The sequence below is a fragment of the Anopheles bellator genome, chromosome 1 (genome assembly GCF_943735745.2).
Source record: "Anopheles bellator chromosome 1, idAnoBellAS_SP24_06.2, whole genome shotgun sequence".
Lineage (NCBI taxonomy): Eukaryota > Metazoa > Arthropoda > Insecta > Diptera > Culicidae > Anopheles > Anopheles bellator.
The window spans coordinates 53,480,164-53,500,068 of NC_071285.1; the positions used below are offsets into that span (position 1 = coordinate 53,480,164).

General features: G+C 51.3%; 1 protein-coding gene across 1 annotated transcript; it reads right to left on the reverse strand.

Moving 5' to 3' along the window:
* Positions 1 to 4,623: 4,623 nt before the first annotated feature.
* LOC131216662 (uncharacterized) lies at positions 4,624 to 18,795 on the reverse strand. The gene is made up of 5 exons (XM_058211215.1): positions 18,642 to 18,795; positions 15,025 to 15,139; positions 7,816 to 8,003; positions 7,260 to 7,734; positions 4,624 to 5,066 (listed from the first exon to the last, which is right to left on the reverse strand). Exons 2-5 carry the CDS (start codon positions 15,049 to 15,051, stop codon positions 5,001 to 5,003), a joined length of 756 nt encoding a protein of 251 aa, XP_058067198.1. The 5' UTR covers positions 15,052 to 15,139; positions 18,642 to 18,795; the 3' UTR covers positions 4,624 to 5,000.
* Positions 18,796 to 19,905: the final 1,110 nt, after the last annotated feature.

Consider the following 19,905-nt stretch of genomic DNA (forward strand, 5'->3'; position numbering starts at 1 on the left):
CGACCTGGCCGGTGGCTCGTTAAGCGGCCAGCATCCTCTTTATGGCCGCGTCCAGCGGCCCAGGGGCAGCACGATGGTAATAGACCGGCAACTGTCCGGCGTCCTAGCAGACGTATGAGGTCGTCCGGATGCCCTCCCACCGAGAGAGAGAGAGAAGTGTTGACAGTCGTAATGGGCAAACGTTCCGAGGTCGTCTGCGTTGTAATGAAGACCTCTACGACGACGGTGGAATTGTGTCGTTTTGAAACAATTGTCCGCTGCAATGTTTTGCGGGGCATTAAGTGCACCATTCGGTATCTGATTGGGGCTGGCAGTTTAGCAGTCAATTTTTTGTATGAATATCTGTTTTGTCCCCTTCAAAGTAATCCCCATCAGATATTGTTGAATTGTGCCAATGTTTTTTTCCAATGCTCGAAGCACTTCAAAACAATTTTTTTGCTGATCTTGTTCAGCTCTTTCTATGATGTCGTCTTTATGTCCTCAATCGTAGCGCAGGGTCCTTCAATGGGGCTCTACCTTTGCGGGAACCAGGAAAGGTCTCAGGAGGCCAAAACTGTGTCTATGGCTGTGGCGTTATTTTTTTCAAAAATTAAATCCACAATGCAGTTAATATTCCTTATTCATTCTTCTATCCTGTGGAAAGAACTCATGATGCACCACGCCCCTCGAATTGAAGAAAACTTTAATAATTGAGTCCCGATACTTTTTAAACAAACCTCGTATTTCATTCTTTGCAATGTAATCAATATGTGTTTGGCCCTTTTCATTCCCAAAATGGATTTTTAGAATTAGAAATAGAAATAGAATTTTTCGACTTCAAAGAATAATAATAAAACACACAATTGGAGGCAATCTTTATTACAAAAACTCGCTGCCTCACCCAAACACATTTTATGACGACGCCAAACAAAAGGACTCTTCCCGGACCGCTCTATGCGATTCTCCTTCAACTCCTTTCTCGTCCGACGGCAATCGATTCCGATTTATCTCCCCTCGGCCCCCTCTCGGCTCAACCTGCACCAGATCCGGAACAGTGGCTGGCCTTGCGTCGAAATGTCAGTCACGCGTGTTGCACCATCCCATTGCATCCCAAACTGCGCGCACCAAGGACAACCGCCCAACGCCAACCGAAAGATCGCATCGCATCCCACAAGAGTGAGGCATTTAGCGGTGCCACAACAAACCCGCAATCCGCGAACAATGTTGGCACGCGAAAACAGGATGAGGTGTCTGAGCCAGGTTTCGCTGTTGTTTTGGCTCAGGTTATATCCTCCCGCTGCCGAAGGTCCTCCAGAGGCAGAAGGACTCTGAACATTCACCAATTTCGAAAGTCAAGAACGCTTCGAGTGGCAGAATTCAGAACAGTCGCAAGGCTGCCGCATCCTTACCGACCGGGACCGAGTTTCATGATCAACAGGTTTGCCATTTAGAACGGCAGGAACTGGTTCAGCCGGATCGAAAATAGCGAACCAGTTTCCAGGTGTCGCAGATTGTCTGTCAACAATGTACCAGTGTGCTATGATTGTCTGGCTTTTCCCTTCCTTCTGAGTGCTGCACTTCCTCAAGAAGCGTAGCGCAGGCTCGGGCGCAGGCTCCGGTATCGTAAATTAAACCCCTAATGTACCCAGGTTGGCGAGGTCTGGCTGACCTTTTCCGAATGCCCGTGTCCCTGAAACGCCGATTAAGCCCGAATCGTCGCGGTGTCCCAAACTCAAGCGTCTCAAAGCGTGCATTTCTTCGCCACCTTCTTGATCTTCGACAGCGACCATTGCGTAGATCCCGCCGATCGGTATGATTTGACATAATGTTTTCGCGTCGGTGAACGCCAAATCGCTGCCACCTGCCAACGAAGTCGGAGTTACTATCTGCTGCCCATCAACCATCGAGAACTTTGCCATTTTCCAGCCCCCCTTAGCGGTGGTCCCTAAAAGGACGACGGGGGGCCCCGTTCTAAAACGCCGTTCCCTGTGGCCGCGTGGAGAACGGAGAAAGAGAGCGTCAAAGTCGGAGTCGGATCGACTGATCGACGGAGCTGATCGAACGGGTTAACGGGGGCCCGTTTTGGAGCCCTTCTGAGCAGGGCGGCCGGTGCAGTATCGGTGACGATCAGCGCGAGCGGGCCAGTGTTTACACAGATGGGGTGCTACAATGTTTTACACCTTCGGGTGGCCAAATCGATGCCGGCGGAGGCCGATCACCGATCGGTGATTGATAAGTGGGCACGGGAGGCACGCACGAGCTGTAGAGCCCCGAGCCCCCTGCCGGGATTGGTGCCGATTGTCGCTCTCGATTGTAGTGATTATGGATGATTTATTGGCTGCCGGCCGCCAGTTGATCATAGGTGTTGGCCACCGGCCGAATGGGCCGAGTGGGCGCTCTACTTCCAACAGACCGCCTATCCGGGCTGTGGCCAGCCGTTGCTGAACCCGCACTCTAACTTACCCGCGCAGTTATGACTTTCCTGCACTTAACTCCCGGCTGTGTCACCTGTCACTCGATTCCGAGGCGGTTTTATTTTAATTTGTCGCTAAGCCCCCCGAGGCACGCAAAAAAATATTACAAATCAATAGGCAACAACAGTATTGTGAATCAGTCGGTTCCAAACAGTAGCAGCCCCTGTTTCTTTCGCGGGCTCGACGGCTTCCATCAGATCTAAGCCGTAGCCGGCATACGAAACGAAATGCCCACAGCCGTTGGCAGGGCTCAATTTAGTAGCAGGTCACAGTGAGAAACAGATTGATGGAAAATGCTTTTCACACATGATTTATTTGAGTTTGAAAACAGATGAGCATTGTTCCATTTTTTGCGAATGCTGCACCCATTTTGCACAAAGATTTGTGAAACCCAAAACTTCAGTGAAAATATTGGTTATACTGCTCAATGAGATGACTAAGTCTTATACTAAATCTCTTTAAGTGATTCGAAGCTTTTCCAATACGATACCCTGTATTATTTTACGATTCCAGGTGTTGTGTCTGTTTTATGGCGTTTTCGACATGGATCGTCTTCGAGGCTAGTACGACAACGTTTAAACTCTAAAATCCTTCTTTTAACCTTTGAATTGAAGGCGCAGAGTCCTTATACGCTTTCAACATTCGTTCATAATTTTCCTTTGCATTTAAACCTTTCAAAAATAATAAATACCAACGCTGCACGATACTTGAATTTTTCCGTTGTAAAAAATACTGCGACGCGTCGATGCGTTGATAGTAAGAATGTTCCAATATAACATACAAAAATTAGGCTCATAGCAGCACCCTCTGTTATCGAGGCTCCGAATTTAATGAAGAACCCAGTAAAGAGCCGACAACTGCGAGCTACGCGCCTGGCAGAAAAGTATGCCGAAAAGGTTTGACATTTGGCTCCGGCCAAAAGTGCACCCAGGCGTTGGTTCGTGAAATCCAAGCCCAGCCCACTAAAAGAATCGTGCCTTCACGCCCCACACGCCCAAGGATGCGCCGGAGCACACAGATAAGCCGCACGGAACGCATCACGAGCAGTGCAATGCCGGCCAGGCGACCCAGGCCCATAAACGGCCGCGCCGCGTGATGCGATAAAGTTCATGTTCACGAAGCGAAGCTCTTTCTTTTTGCCGTCCGTCGACCGTCGGGGATACTCGGGATGATAAATGGCAATCGGGATGCGTGCCCCACCCGAAGAAGTTCGCAACGGAGTCGCGGGATTGTTTCGAATTTCACTCGCGCACGGTCCGACGACCGGCCGGTACACCTTGAAGATGGCATTTAATGGCTGGCCACCGTCGGTCGGAAGGTCGAACGCGCCGCGCGCGACCCAGTGCTCCAGTTATCCACGGCGCTGGCGCTTTCCCCCACCGAGCGCATAAAGTTCAATCGTCTGAAAATGTCAATTTGGCCGGTTCCGATCCGGGCGAAAGGTCGGGCCCGTGCCGCGGACGTCGGATGGGCCGTCCCAATTAAGATAATAAATTGCGTCTCGTTATGCTCACGCGGATAGCTGTGGAGGCCGTTCCGGGGTTCCGGTCTCAAGGTCCTGCAAGCCACCGACCGTGCCGTGCCGTTCTTATCTAGTGACGAAAGCGACATCTCAGCGGCGGCAGACGCCTGCTCTGCATGCGAGTCGGAGTGCGACCGCAACCGGACCGCGACCGCAGCACCTTTCTAAAACCTGATTCGTTTTGCATGGAAACGGAAATTATCTCCGCTTCGGAGGACCGCATCACGGTGAGCATTATAATTGCTCATCTTGCTGCGGAGCACCCGGCGGGGCCCACGTTCGCCGGCTGCGAAGTCGGAGCTCTTCTCTTCGCGCAAAGTGAATGTAGAGCACAGCCGGGGCTAAGAACAGAACGCACACGGTACGTTCACTTTGTTGGGCAACCGAAGTGCCCGGGTCCGCCAGGGGGCTCAGAACGGATCGAAAGCTCCTTTCGCTTTCGTCATTGAGCCACGAGCCACTTGTTCATGAGCGGAGCACCTGGCATTGCGCATCCTCCACGGTACTATGTCATCATCGTTGCGATCGCGGATCCATCATCGGAGGAGAGCACTTGATCGTCGAACTACTGCCCTGACGCTCTATTTCTTTCAACCCACCATACTAGCGGCGCCATCTAAATAAACGCCACACGCCGTTCGTCGTCTATCACTAACATTTTTCATTTATTTACACATTTTCTGTCTCACTTTTCGCACGGTTGGGACGTTTCGTAAACGGGTGTTTGATTTGAATTGCAACAACAAAAGACTCTTCTCGAAGGACGACCATCCGATGATGGCCTGTCGGCGGGTGCCATACTAACGCTCGGAACTGTAGGGTCTCCGGTTCGTCTTCACTCTCTCTCTCTCTCTGTTGCGTTGGGTCATCGCTTGTGACATGGCGTGTCGCTTACTTCCGTGTATCTTTCGACGAACCTAACCGAACCTCTCTAATGGTGAATTTTAGTAGTAAATGCTGCCCGGCGTCTTTTGCACCGGGCACACTTTGAGAGAAAGCACAGTGTTTGATGGGACCCAGCAAGATCACGCATTATTGTTTGCCATGCTCGCGCTCGTGTAGAAGAACTGCTGCTTCGTCGGGTCGTAGTACTGCAAATGGAAGAGAAGCAAAACAGATACCATTAACACCGGTCTTAAAAGCCAGACATTTTGCACGGCCCGGCACACCTAAAACCCGGCACGGTGGCCAGGGAGCATATTTTATGTTAATGCGATTTTATGATTTTCAGGATTTCTTTTGTACCGCGCAATGGCGCTTACGTCATGTCACTGGCCGGGCCGGACAGCGAGAACCAATTTATGGGCCGCATTTTGGCCGCGCGCGTTGTGCTCGTAAACCCGTCAAAAGAGAAGAGGAGTGAAAACAGTTGTCCCTCGTGGCCCGAGGCTGCTGTGGGCCCTACGCGAGCCGGCCTAAATTGGTGGACTCTGCACTTAATTGGTGGCACCCCCCCCGACGGTGACCGTGCCGGGCCCGAAAATGTTGCAGCAAATTGGGCGGCTTTCGTCGGTTTGGAGAAAAGTTCACCATATTTATCGCCGGAATTTGCTGGAAAATTAATGACCCCCGCTCGGCGTAATGACGTTAAATTGTGCTCATTAATGGGGAAAGAATTATTTTTTGTCACCATTTGCGCCTGGCCAGCTCTTGGGGTACGCTGTTCTTTTTCTGTCCCCGACGTTCGATAATGGTGAAAGCTTGTAAGTGGCACTCCGGAGCATTTACGATGTTTACAATGCGTTCGGGCCATTAAATAGTATGGTCAGAACTAAAATTAAACGTTAAGATGTTTTACTTTACTTCATTTTCTGGGTGGCGGTGATTTAACGAAATCGAGACCGTTAATACCATTGACGGTTGGTGGGTAACAACAGATAATTAGCCAAGAGGTAGTTATTCAATGAAGACAATTGCCTCCCATAATTATGGCGTTCAATCACCGGCAAATGATTATGATTGAGTGGTCGATCTTTCTATTTGATCAACACCATTGGCGAACGGCAAACCAGCTTCTCTCCGGTGGGGATCGATTGTTTTCTTCCAATTTCCTTAATTTCGCGATGGCTTTCCATTGCCGATGCACCGGGCACCGGGTACTTTCCAATCCACGGCCACTATCGCGCTAGACTGCGGACGGCGCACCACCGATCCTCGTTCGCTTATCCCATTCTAAAAATCCGAACGTGACTATGTAACCCGATCGATTCCCGCCACCACCGTCACCGGTCTTTCACCGGTCTTTCGAATGAACCGTGTCGACAATTATGCAACGGCAATTTGATAATCGAACTCCACCGGCTGGTCACAGGTCGATTGGGATCTCGGCGGTACACGCCCGATCTCGACTCCTGGTACGCGATCGATCGAGCGAAAGCCCTTCGGACGCTAATCGCACCCTTCCCGAGGCCCCCAGGGCGTAGTTAGAGAATGTTAATTAGCACCCGATTCGGGTGGAACAACGAAAAAAAAAAATCGACGAGAGAGTTTCGGGAGCGTCATTATCGAGCGCGTTCATTAGCGCGCGAGCGCACACCGAAAGGCGCAGCTTCCGGTCCTGAAGCGTGGCATGCAAAAAACAACCCCCTGGAACCACTCTCTCTCCTGCCGCACCCCGTAGGAAGCACCACCATTACGGGGTCGCCACTTGTCGCAAGTGCTGGGCTGGCTACGGCCTGTGTATTACTTCTGGTACGCGCCCTCTTACTCTCGCTCTCGTCGGGGTCGATCTGTGGCCCCTTGGTGCCGGGTGACCGCGAAGCGATGACATAAGTCGCGCCTAGACACGGCCGACACATAAGAGGCCCGACATCTGGAGCGTTTGTGCAGCGATCGTGGCTTTCTCCAGCGCCTATCGGTCAATGTTCAGGAACAAAAAGGCGTAGCAAATTCCTCCAAAAAAGGCCCAAACACAGGACACACAGGAGCCACGAACAACCAGGGGCGAACCAAAAAAGCGAACGCTTTCGCTCGTGACTTTCGCCCGCCCCGGCCAAGGTACAGCGAGAGTTTGCATTGAAGGTGTCCATTCCGAGATCCGCAGAGATCGGCACAAAAGTGGCTTTGAATATTAAATCGAGGCCGGGTAAATGGCTTTCAATTGTCACCGTGTCGCCTCGACAGAATTAGCTAACCTTCGTTAGCCTTCGCTGGCCCTGACAACTGGTGTGATAGACTATGCGGTGCCACGGTGCTAACAAAAGATTCGTGCGCCCCGACAGCGCACGAACCCTAGGAACATGCGCGGGGAAAAGAGATTTAGGACCCGTATACGGTATACTCACCACAATGTACGGCATGTACTTAACCTTCTCGTAGGCCTTGTACTTCTTCAGCTTCGGGTTGTACTTTCCATTGAGCTTATCGTACTTATCGTACTTGCTGCGGGGCTGCTGCTGCTGCTGATCGGCGTACAGATCGTTGGTGGCCAGCAGGGTCTGCTTGGGCTGGGCACCTGGGTACGTCACTTCCGTGTGCCGGGGCACGACGGCGTAGTACTTGAGGCCCTTGTTCGGCACGTACTGCACCGCAAGACTCGGCACAACGTGAGGCTGCTGGGGCTGCTGGGGCTGGTTGTTGTTCGTGTTCGCTGGCTGCTGGTTTTGCTGTGGCTTGTCAATAATCTGGCCAGCCGGTGCTACGGTGGTGGTCGGTGCGATGGTCGAACTCGCTTGGGGAGCAGGTTGTTGTTGCTGCTGCTTGCGCTGCTCCAGCGTGATATCATTGTACTTGGGCCGCGATGGTGGCGGCAGAATGTATCTTCAAGGGGGTGTCGAAAGAACCGGCCGTCAGATTGAGTTTGCAACACCCCTCCGAAATTCAATTTCACAGCGTACTCACCTGTAGACGTTCGGGTTCGGGATGTCATCCGATTGGTCTTCCCACACGGGGGCCGGTTCGCGGAACGGTGGCTGTGGCGCCGGGGCCGGTGTGCTGGTCGGGGGCACTATCGGACCCGTGTTCGTGTTCCAATCTACCCGAATCGCCGACACAGCTTGTGCGGCGACCAACAGCACCACCGCCGTTGCCTGCCGTCGTCGGGAACAGAAAATGGAGAAATTAAATTTGGGAGCCGTTAAGATGCCGTTTTGCACGATTTAGCATTATTCACAGCGAGGTCAGTCCCCGCCGATCAAGCCGATATATTAATTAAGGTGCCCACGTTGCAGTGAGGGGGTTGCTTTCCAGCATCAAACCCCCGGATGGGGCCCCCGCTACGGATGATAAATGATGCAACGCTTGGTGCGGTGGGCTATTTTTATCTTTAACCTTTTCGCGAAACATCGGTCAAACGGTTCTACCGACGGGGCCGCCACCGAGTGGGATAAGCGAGCGAGCGACCGACGCCGAAGATAAATGGTGTAGGAAAAACAACGAACCGACGATGAATCCCACGGATCGTAAGCTGAAAAACGGTCACCCCAACGGTGGCTAAAGCATCTCAATTTTTGCGGACCCATCTTGGGGTGGGGGCAGAGTTTCATTCACAAAAAGGACCTCCAGTGGCCCTCGGACGTCGATCGATGAAGAAATTATACGATAATATCTTAATGATGATTATCGGGCATCGTAGGCATCTTTTTCTCTCCCGGATGGGAGGCCACTTACATAAAGCCGGCTAGACGACACCCAGCATGTCAACGGAGCCCCATTGACCCACTGACAACGCGGTACGCCCCACTGATAAGTCATCAATCAATTAAGGGCCGAAGGCTCCGAAGTGTTGTTATTAAAACCCTATAATAATTCATTTCCCGCCGCCCGTCACGAACGGGCCCGGCAAGGTGTTGATGGAGAAAGTGATATTTTTCTAACCGGATCGGCCGATGCCACGATGCTAACGAATTGTCTCGCCGGCAAGATCGCCCGGTAATCGCCCGGCCCGGCCCAAGCAGAGCGAGTTTTATCAATTACAGTGCACCGCCCGTATTTACGGCGCGCGCGCACGCAGCCGACCTGCGCCAGCCAATTGCGCAAGCCGCGCAGAGTTGCAGCGGAAAAGTGCGTGCGGCTCTGCGTGGCGCGCGTGCAGGATTATTACATGATGGGGTCCCTAATGAGATACCGCAAGTGACGCATTTAAATCCTAGACATAATGCTTCCAATCAGGTACCAGGATCTGACCGGTCGGGTAACTAACGACTAACGCGAGGTGGTTTGCTTTTAATCTTGTCATGAATCGGTGCTGTTGAATGGAAACTATAATCATTTCGTTATCGATATGTTTTTCGCACATAAAACGAAAGCTTAACGGTTGTCCTATTAAACTTAATGAAGTCTGAAAATTTTCCCCAATTTTGCAACGGGCTCTAAGTGAGATCACGATCCTGACGATCACGAGGGTCACGAAACAGGCCGTATTCCGCTCATGGTCTTAGAGATCTTGAGATTAAATTTTAGAAAATCAGTGCCTTAAAGACCTTGTGGCTGTTGGTTTGATAATAAAAAAGAAGGTTAGGAAACATCAACCGACTGAGGCTCGCAGTCTGCGGCTTAACAATGTTGCCATTGCCAATCACAGTGCACTCGGCCCACTTCCTGGCTGCACATTGGCCTCACCGGCTCCCCGGCTACGTAAATTGGAGCGGATTTGAACCGAATGCCTACCGGACCCCGTGGTTTGGCATGCGGCAGCGCACGGCCGGCCACCGTTGCAACTGTACCGTTGGTTGCACCGCCAATTTGAGGAACGTCAAATTTCATTATCAATATTACGATTGCCGACAAACGGAATGGCACAGCGAAGAAACGCGCCAAATGTTTCCTATTGGCCCACTGGTTCAGTGTATAAAAACGGAACGGATCCTCCCCGAAGAAAGCAGTAGTGCGGCAGTTCCATCCGAGTGCAGTTGTAGGCGAACACGATCGCCATGGACAAAGTGAGTGATCAAAGTGCTGTTGGGCGACATGATTAATGCTCCGTGATACTCTCCCTTTTCTTATCTCCCGATAGTTTCTAGTGCTCTCGTGTCTATGTCTCGTTCTGGCAGCGGCAGAACAGAGTGAAGAGCCTCAGGAGGTGACCAAGGCAGCGTCCGCCGAACAGGAAGGGCCAAGCTCCGGCGAGGTGTCTCACGACGTTGGTGTCGAGCACGATGGGCTCGAGTATGATTACCACGGTTATCCGAAGTACAAGTTCGAGTACGGCGTAAAGGACCCGCACACCGGGGACCACAAGAGCCACTGGGAGGAACGGGATGGTGACGTCGTCAAAGGCGTCTACTCGCTGTACGAACCGGACGGTACCGAGCGGGTGGTCGTCTACCGGGCCGATGCTCACAGTGGGTTCGAGGCGCACGTCAAGCACATCGCCCATCCCGTGGCCCATCCGCAGCTGTACGAACATGCCGGGTACCAGTCGGTCGATCAGCACATCGGTGGCCATGGTTACAGCTACAGCCATCAGCATCTTGACTAGCGCCCGCAAAGGTGATGATTTCAGAGCCATCTGAGTGATCGTCACTTCGATCTCAGTAGCAGCAGATCAGAAGAACAAAAAGAAACACAATAACCCAATGCCCGATGAAAAGCCCAATAAATGTTTCCCTCACGAACACGCGGTTACGCAGTTTTATTGTTCCAACGGCCTGTCGATCGATCAATCGCCTCGATGAGCGCACACCGACCGGGCTGCTAATTTTGACCCACAGTAGTTTATTATTATGTTCGATCGGGAGGCGTGTAGGTTAACGAAAACGCCGATGCTAATCGTCCGGCGGAGCATAGTCACGCCTCAACCATAAACCTAGCTGGAGCCCCGCTGTAAGGTTGTACAGGAATTGAAACATCAGCCTCAGAAAGGGGAGTGAAAAGACACGATCCCACGGGCATTAGATGTCGCACCCCACCGTGTAGGGTGGCTAGTGTATCGTCTACCGATCTCCGATTTGCATGACTTGCGAGAGGTTTTATGTAATCGAAACACGTCCTGACGCCCGAGCAACAATGATTGATTTCCCGAGCCGTGCGGGCGAACGGATGACACGAAAAGTAAGTCTTCAGTCTCTGCAGTTTCTTGACGAGCTTTTCGGGGGCCACACATAACATAACCTACGGGATGCTCCTTTTATGGAACGCCCGTTGTGTTCGTGAAAAGGGAACCGCACTCACAGTGCTGTCGATGGGAGCATAAATGTACCGAGCTGGGAGGGTGGGAGAAATGGACATTGGACCCGTGCGGCTGATTAATGGATCTCTGATTATGCTGCCTCCTTTGGCAGTTGGCCGAAGTTTCTTATTCTCGCTGCTGTAATAAGGCCCGCCCGGCTGTGAGGAGCGGTTTATTCGAACGCAATAGCGGAATGTACGCGTGCCCGCGAACAGTCGATCGGGCGGAAAACGAAGCATCGATAGGCCAGATGAAAAGGAAAGCAGATTTTTATCAGCCATCCCGATCGTAATGCGATATTCGTTGCAAAGTGTGGTACCGTGGGACCTTGCGTGGATGGAAACGTCCGGCAGCCTGCCGTTACGTAACGGTCAATTAGTTTTTGAAAACCAATGTGGGCTAGGAAATTGGTTTGGTGCTCCAGTTTTCTCGTGACAGCAACTAGGAACGTATGGCAGGAATGATGATGATGGGCCCTATATTCGGTTCATTCGTCAGAAAAATAGAACACCGGTGAAGGTGCTCCCGGCCGCTAGCGTTTGTCTGCCAAACGAGGGAAACATTTAGTGAAAGTGTTTTACGATTTAATGGCCAATCGATTCGACATGTGTTTGATTGGGTTTTAGGGACCCTGCCGGGAATCACTGGCACGGAATCAACGTGTTTGGGGCAAATAAGCTGAGTGGCTCGTTATCTGATGCCCGTTGCAGCCCACAATTTATGTCTAAGGCAAGTAGCTAATAAACACATTTTATTGTCCACCGTAGGAATGTAGGTTTATTGTGGCAAAATTTGCATTAACGAAGAATTTTGAAATCGTCGTTCCACAAACTGTCACGCCGTCATCATCAGCACCGCCACCGCAATCGATAGAGAAACGAATCAACTTTCAATTACCGCTTCACCGATTGTGTTAGAGGCATTCTTTTTATTAATCCCTTGATTTGCTAACCATTCAACCCGCGGGCTTGTATAATGAATTGTTTACCCAGCGACATTGTTGTGCATTCTGTGGTCTGTAATGTGCGATAAATTATCGTGGGCCCCAGCATCCCGGCCCGATGCCACCATGAATCCACTCCTTTGTGGGCCGGGGGGCAGCTGTCTCGTGGCCTGCAGCCAATCAAACCAATCAAACTCCACCGACAAGTCACTGTCCCGTAATGGTAAGCGCTCGAGTGCCGCCGTTCGAGAATCTGTGCCCGAGAATTAGGTTTCCCGGCGCACACGTGCCATTGGGGAGGCCTTATTCAGTTCGGTGTCGAGTGAGGCGCTTGGAGAGCGGCCACGAGAGCCATGTGTCATGCTCTCAAGGCTCGAGAAGAGACCTCTGGAAGCATGACACTGCTTGCGTAGTTGTTGGGTGCAGGTTGATTAATTAAATTTTCCACATCGGAATTTGCCAAGGCGAAAGACACCGGACGTGCAGCCCCAGCCCCGATGGCTTCTTGGGTTTGTGGGAAGTAATTAAATGAATTGCTCTCATAGGTTAAAACTTTTAAAAACCGCTTTTTGCGTACTGTGAGACATTTCAGCAAATATTTACAGCACTTCAAGGTTTATTGCCCTTTATTTAAACTCATTCCGATGAGCCTACCCGTCTACGAAACCAAAGTTACTGGCCGCAGCATCTTAATCACCGGCATTAATAATTTTTATGAACACGGTAAATGTTAAGGAACTGACTTCACACCATCGGATCAGTTCCATACAGGCCCGGCCGTGAGTGTCATTTTCCGGTCATCGATCAGAGAACAGAAGCCTGAAAAGATCATAAAATCCTCCCTTGAGACCGACAGCGGCGCCCGGAGCGGCAAACCTACCAGAGCACACGCCCCTTGGCTACTGTTTCTGTCGCTCGAACGACGGCGATTATTGCAACATAAATCTCGCAGGGCGTTGTACTGCCTCAGGATAACTCAGGCAACGGCTTCACTAAGGGTCGCGCAAACTTGCCCAAAGCAGTCCCTATTGGATTTCGGTAGCCGTTACTGGCGCGCGATCTGACACGCGATCCCAGCAACAAATGGACCCCACCATTAACGAGCCCGATCGTGACACTTTGGGTTAATTGGGATCAATGTTTCTTAACACCGCTGGCTGGCTGGCTTTGGCCGTCCTCGCCGGCGGACGATAATGGCCACCAACAAAGCCACCTCGCACCGTTACTAAAATAGTGCGAGTTTTTTTCGATATCCAAAATCGTTCAAATTTAGTTATCAAACACGAAACACGAGTTTTTGCATGTGTATCGAATGTTTGATCAAACTTGATCGGATCGTTAAGCGGAGGTAATGCACTTTAGTTGCAAATCACTCCATTACGCCATCATGAACGCATAATTTATCCCAATATGGCGTGCGGGTGACCTTTTTAAACGGCATCAGGCACACGACGTTGGTTGAAACGCAACGCCTAACATTTCTAAACGAACGCACATTCCCGAGCTGGATGACGATCAAGTCTATCAATCAAGTGTCAGTGAATCGTCTCAACCTGAAATGATTATCATAATGCTGCCGCAAAGCAAGGTTCACACCTTGCACCGAATGCATTAGCCTTCGCTTAAGGATTACACTTTTCGTTGCCCAGTTCTTTCGGGTTCCATTTAAAGTCCGCTGGTGTTGGCGGATTTTAAGTCGAGCCTTGGCGATGGCAAAGCGCTATAAAATAGTTTGAGATGAAATTAGCAACTTTGTTACAAGCTTGAACCACTGACGAAGGATAGCCCGATCGACCGGCTACACATTCGTTCGGATTTGCGTAATGAAATGTCAACCAACCGGCAAGTTTTCCACCTTTCTCAAAACGGTTTGGTATTTTAAATAGGCTTCCCATAAATCGGGATTCTGGCTTCTTAAACAAGAACCGTAATCCGCTTCCACCGGGTGCTACGGGGCGAAGCGAGTCGAGTTAATTAACCGGCTGCACACCACGACATAGGCGGCCTCTTACGAAACGTGAACGAGTGTGGCTTCCCCGCTCCGTTCGATCACGATTCGATCACGTCGCTGGTCACAGCCAGAGGTTCGCAACCACGAGTTCAAGCTCAAGGTCACACACCGTGTCGGCCATTTAGACGGCCCATAAACGCGGGCCCCGATGAGTAATCCATTAATCGCAATCCACGTCCGGCCTGCAGCTTCCACTCGGGCGAGATGTTCCGTTCCGTTCGATCACCTTGAAGATGAAGATCGCTCGGATGCGGAAGAACATGCTGCGCATCTTTTGGAGGACGGAATCGATGACGACCGGACACTGCCCACTGCCCGGGGGGCATCTCTTGGCAGGGCAATAAAGCCTGCGAAACCGAAGAGTTCTTGCCGAAGGTAAACGGCTTATCCTCCAGCGGTCACTACTTCCTAGGACAGTCGCCAACAGGACAAAGCTAAAACCTAATCTCTTTACGCAAGACGCGGGCAAAATGTGCGACTAATGAAGCAATCATAGGGCTTGCCGCCGGAGGGAGTTCCCATCGGCGATCGGCCTGGGGAAGTTCCCCCGGCAACATGCGTTGGAGCATAATAGCGCTGGGTTTGGCGGTGCCAGCGACCAAACCAAACAAACGGTTCCGGAATGTTGTGTGTTGGCGTGAGATTTGCGCGGTCGGTGCTTTGGCGTTGCGTCAGCCAGCGATCGATGGGGCTTGCGTGCACCACCGATGCATTCGACGCAATTGACTCAGCTCATCGATATAGAACTACATTACGAACGATTACGTGCGTGCTGCCTGTTATTGTTGGGACGTGAGCCTCGCACGCCACGGGGCAATAACTGACAATTTGCATGCTCGGCTGCTATAATTGAGGACCTTATACTCGGTATCGAATCGAATGAACGGCACAACCAGAACGGTAAGCGGATTTGCATTTGAGTTCGGACATCTGTTTTGTTTCCTGTTCTGAAAAGTTGTGAAAAAAAAATATTTAAATGAAACTTACCATCCAAAGCTGATTGTTCCGCCGCATTTTTGTAGATATCGATTGGACGACGTGCCTAACTGTTACACCAAAAAAAAAATTTCAATTTTCACTCGGCTTTGGTTGTGTTCTCTTCCTGAAAATAATCGTAAATTGTTATATGCTCGCCTCTCAAGCCACAACCTCCAACTCTACAGACTGCGGGCTGATGTCACTCGAAACCATTGTCAAAATCGTGCACCGCCCTGCCGATGGTTGCTATGATTTATTTTGAGCCATTGTCAGTGGGCTGCTTTGTTAGCGGCGACCCACCTATAAATGGCGATAGGCAACATTTTGCATAATACCCTCACGAAACCACGGCCATCACACGCCAACTCTTCCCAGAAGGACTTCTTTTCCTAGAAGCGGCCGTTCGCTCACGAAATTAATCTTCCTTTTGGCTAGCTGCCAGGGCGGTTGCCAAAAATTAATTTTCTCCCCCAAGCCACAAACGGCGTGACGGATTGACGCAGCCCGAAAGGAGCGTTTCGTGCGAACGCAGCCCGAAAGGAGCGATATGGAAGGTGTAATAATTTTAACAATCCGCTCGACAAGTCACCAAAGTGACGAGGAACGAGGTTAAGCCCATTTTTCTCTCCCGCACGGCACGAAATAAATTATGCATGGAAATGGAGCCGTTGAAACGGTGCCACTCACCCGCCCGGTGTCCCAGTCGTCAATGCTTTCTTTCACGTTCTTTGCATATGCTCTCCGGCCCCATGCGTGTTTGTCTGGCCCAGCCGCCCGATCCATAACCTCGGTCACGCTCGGTGCGCCCATAACTTTGCCCGGCTGTGCCGTGACATCTTTCTCCCTCTCTCTCTCTGGACATGATAGTGAGTGAAACCCGGCGCGTGAAAGAGGTACCGTTTTTCATTGAAACTGAAAGTTGCCGCCATGGAAGACGCCATGGGACGGTCCCGGGGGGTAGGTCTGGTGTTATCAATTGCATCCCGCGGGGTCCACGGATTGATAAGTTCGTGGCACGAGAAACGATGTGATCTGCGTATTTTAATACATTATTTTATTAAATAATCCAACCAAGCTTCAAATGTGTGAAGATAGCTTAAACCGAACTTTGCCAGTCGTTGTCGCAACTGGGCGCTGGAAGGAGTACCAGGGGGACCTTCTGCTCGGTACCACTTGTGCAATCATCGGCCCCACAGGCCCCACCCCACCCGGGGCGGCATTGGACAGATGGCAATGGCGCGCGCGCTCGCAGTTGACCCGCGAATGTTTACTTCTCATTCAGGCTGAGTACACCCCGCTGATGGTTTGTTTGACGGCAAAATTACCGTGCCGATCCCCGGGCCAGGCCTCAGTGTGTCGGCCCGAAACGGGGCAGGTTAACGCAATAAATAGGGAAAAATCGGTACACTCGTAAATTATTGACACCGAATTCGGGTGAGTTGTCGGGTCCACGACTCTGTGGCCGGGCCGGGTTTTCGCTATCGATAGTGCTGAGCACCGCGCGTGAATTTTAATTCGATCCGACCGCGCTCGCGGAGCGACCGATTTGCATAAACGGCAGGGAACCAGGGAAGTACGGGGGGGGAAACTCGCCTGCAACGTCCCCGGCACGACACTTGCGTCAGCGGCCTGAAAGGGAAACCAAACGTAAGCCTACACATACGAGCGGACCCGCTCGGAACGCTCGGCCGAAACGCAACCGTCTTCGAGTGACGCCCAGGGCGCCGCCACCGCACGCCTGGACGGGTCCGGAGCCTCCGGAGCAGAAGCGCGCAACACTTTGTGGGCAGCCGGCGCCGCAATCCATCGGTCGGCGACGATAAAGGCAAGGGTAATTCGTGGGGCGGGTCAGTTGGTCACTAAGGCCACGTGCCCATCGGTGACAAAACAGGACTCCCGGGGGCGCTAATCGATGAGTGGCGGTCAATTATGGAAAAGGATTCGGTACGCCAACGCGGTACGTAATGGCCCGAAGTCGGCACATCCGTTACGCGGTTGGGCTAAAATTTTAATATTCTTTTCGAGTGTTTATCTAACGGCCGCTGGCGGAAGTAGAGCAACGTTGAGTTTGGATACGCCATTAGATAAGGTGGTTTGCATTACAGAAACGGGGAAACGCGAGTCCCTTCGGGTGTGCATGAAATGAATCCCATCTTCGCCTTTCGCTACGCGCTGGGGCCAGTTGCCGGACCGGGCATTTCGATGCGCCTAAGATGATCGAAATTTGATCGGATAGATTGGATAACGTAGCCGGTTAGTCGTTAAACGCCGCGTACGATTAGTGTGCTCGATATGTAAATTATGCATGGTAAAATATGAAATATAAAAATAAGTAATACAATTTGCATCGAACATCTGTTGATCAATCAATCTGTGCATCGAACGCGCGTAGATGCATAAATCTACGGAGCTGAGAAAGCCTCATCAGAACTTGATCGTCTCGCTGTATAATTGCGATCATTCTATCTCGCGAGTCACGCTTTGCGTCGCAGTTTACGTAACCCCTTAGCAGAGCGCTTAACCCGAGGCACTACAACAACCCATGATGATAGCCGACAACGGCTCGGCGACTGCCATCACTTAGAACAGCCTTTACAACAGATACGGGGCCTCGGAGAGTGTTCTAGATTCTCGTTTTTTTTTTGCTATCGAAACGATCTTCTGGCGATCCGGTCTTCCCCGGGGCCCCGAACAGTTCGTTTCGGGTTGGTTGATCGTTACGCTTGCTGGCGGTCATTATTTCGTTTCAAGGCTGCACATCCTCTGGCCACGGTGATTGTGAACCGGTCTAGCCACAGCAGTAACCGCAGAGTCCGTATCGGAAGCTTCTCCGCGCATCGCATTGCCGAGGAGGAGTTTCGCAAAGTCGTATGTCGTCGTAGGATTCCTGCCGACCGCGACGCCTCGTCAACCTGGCAACCGGTTTGCAGGGATCAGGAGGACGTTTCGTGGACGTCGCGGATCGCCGGGACCTCGAGGGTGCGAGGGAATGTATAATTTATCGCATTGCGCAGCACAGCACACATCTTCCTGGTTCTTAGTGGCCGACCTCGAATATTGGAGCACCGCAGGTAAGAGGCACCGCACGAACTGGCACTGATCTGTGTACCGCCAGAACCAATTGTCATCGTCTGGCTAGCTTGATAGGACAGTCGTCTCGTTGCTTTATCCACTTTATCGTTAGCACAAACCACAAAGCGAACACAGGGCTCAAGAACACATCACATCATTCAACATGTTCCATTGTTTTGGCCGGGCCCGATGATTAATGAGAATCTCGGTGATTACGATTCACCGTCGTAGATACCGAGACCCGGGCGGAAGCGGGCAGTACACACGCAGCACGGAAACATCGTCAACGTTCCTAGCCACTTCTCTATTGTCGCCGTCGCACTTTGCAAATTAGCGCCACTACTACATTGCGACAATCATTAGGCACATGGTCACGTCGGACGCACTTTGGTCACATCGGTAGTCAGGTAAAAAGGTACGTCACTTTTAGGTAGAAAATGCTTCAACCGCACCGCTCGAAAGAGGATAAAAATCCGGCCCGAAATGCACCAAAAACCACAAACGAAACAAGTGACATCAACGGCCGAGTCAGCGACGAACCCTACCAAACTTACAGCGTTCACTATCAACCGGCTGACCGAGCGCGCGCGGAATGTGTCCGAAAGCGCGTGATAACCCCGGTGACGATGAAAATCGTACTAAAAGTTTCAAAAGCCAGCGAAAACGTATTAAACTTTAGTTGTCGCGCCCGTCTGTTTTGCTTCTGGTTCGCCCGAGAGCCGACGACGCATCCCCACTGCGCGGCCACCGGGAAACTCACGACGACGACAACTCGCAGCACGGTGAGATGAGAGCGTCGAGATCGGTGAGCGTGAGACACTCGCAGCATGAGATCGCACAACTCACCAGGTGACACTCACTCAGCCAGAACGCCGGAGATCAGCTCAGCTGTACGCGATCAACTCGCGGTTTCAACCACGATCACTGGGGACGTCGAGGGGCATTATGTCATATTTGTTTATGTTTATTTGCCGCACCACGGACGGCACTCAGCAGATCGCACCGTGAGAAGAATTTGTGATCTGTGGTCATGAGCGACCCGATCGCGACCTAGCCGCAGCAGCGGGTGGGGATCGGCTGCTGCCGAGCGGACGGACGTGTGGCTTGCATGCAACGATTTGTCGCCCATCGGCTTCTGTGCTGAAAAATATTCACAAAGAAATCGAACTGTTCAAAGGGAATCCATTTGAATAAATTCAAGGAAAATTAATTTGGAACTTTGCATTTCGTGAACCATCCGAAATTAGCTCAAGGACTAGGCACCCCTAGATGGGGTGTTTTGTGATAATTAATCCCATCTCAACCCACGATGAGGGCGCGCCGGTCGATTTAAAACTGTTTTCCATTTTATCTCCCGACCACTATAATTAAAATTCAACTCACTTTATCTTCTAATTCAATTGCGAAACGCTCCGATCGGTTTCCACCTTTATTTGCCTATTAATTGGAGCAAGGCAAACGTTCTGAACGTAGATAGATTGTGCCATCGTAATGCATGAAACCAGCATCATCAGTGCGACAATCGCCAGTGCCAACCGCCATGTTTGCTTCGTTTGAGCGAGAAATGCAACGACTTCGATGCGTGGACGATCGCGTCTAGGAGGTTGTAAAATCAGCTGTTCAGAGCCGATCGCAGCGGCTGTGTCGGTTGGTTAAGCATCATCATTAACTTCAAAGCCCCGGCTATCGTCCACTCACGATCAAACGAGAAATGTGTGTGAACGAACGTCCCCCGAGCGATCCTCGCCGGTGAGCGTTTGGCATTTTTGATTCACTTTTCATCAGACGATACCGAACACGATCCGGCGCTACTCGTAC

What these genes read in the sequence shown, in the direction of transcription:
- LOC131216662 (XM_058211215.1), bottom strand. Translation starts at nt 15,051, where the DNA reads ATGCGGCGGAACAATCAGCTTTGGATG. An exon ending in GGAACAATCAGCTTTGGATG is followed by an intron (nt 8,004 to 15,024) that starts GTAAGTTTCATT and finishes CGACGACGGCAG; the next exon opens with GCAACGGCGGTGGTGCTGTT. An exon ending in CCGAACCCGAACGTCTACAG is followed by an intron (nt 7,735 to 7,815) that starts GTGAGTACGCTG and finishes ACCCCCTTGAAG; the next exon opens with ATACATTCTGCCGCCACCAT.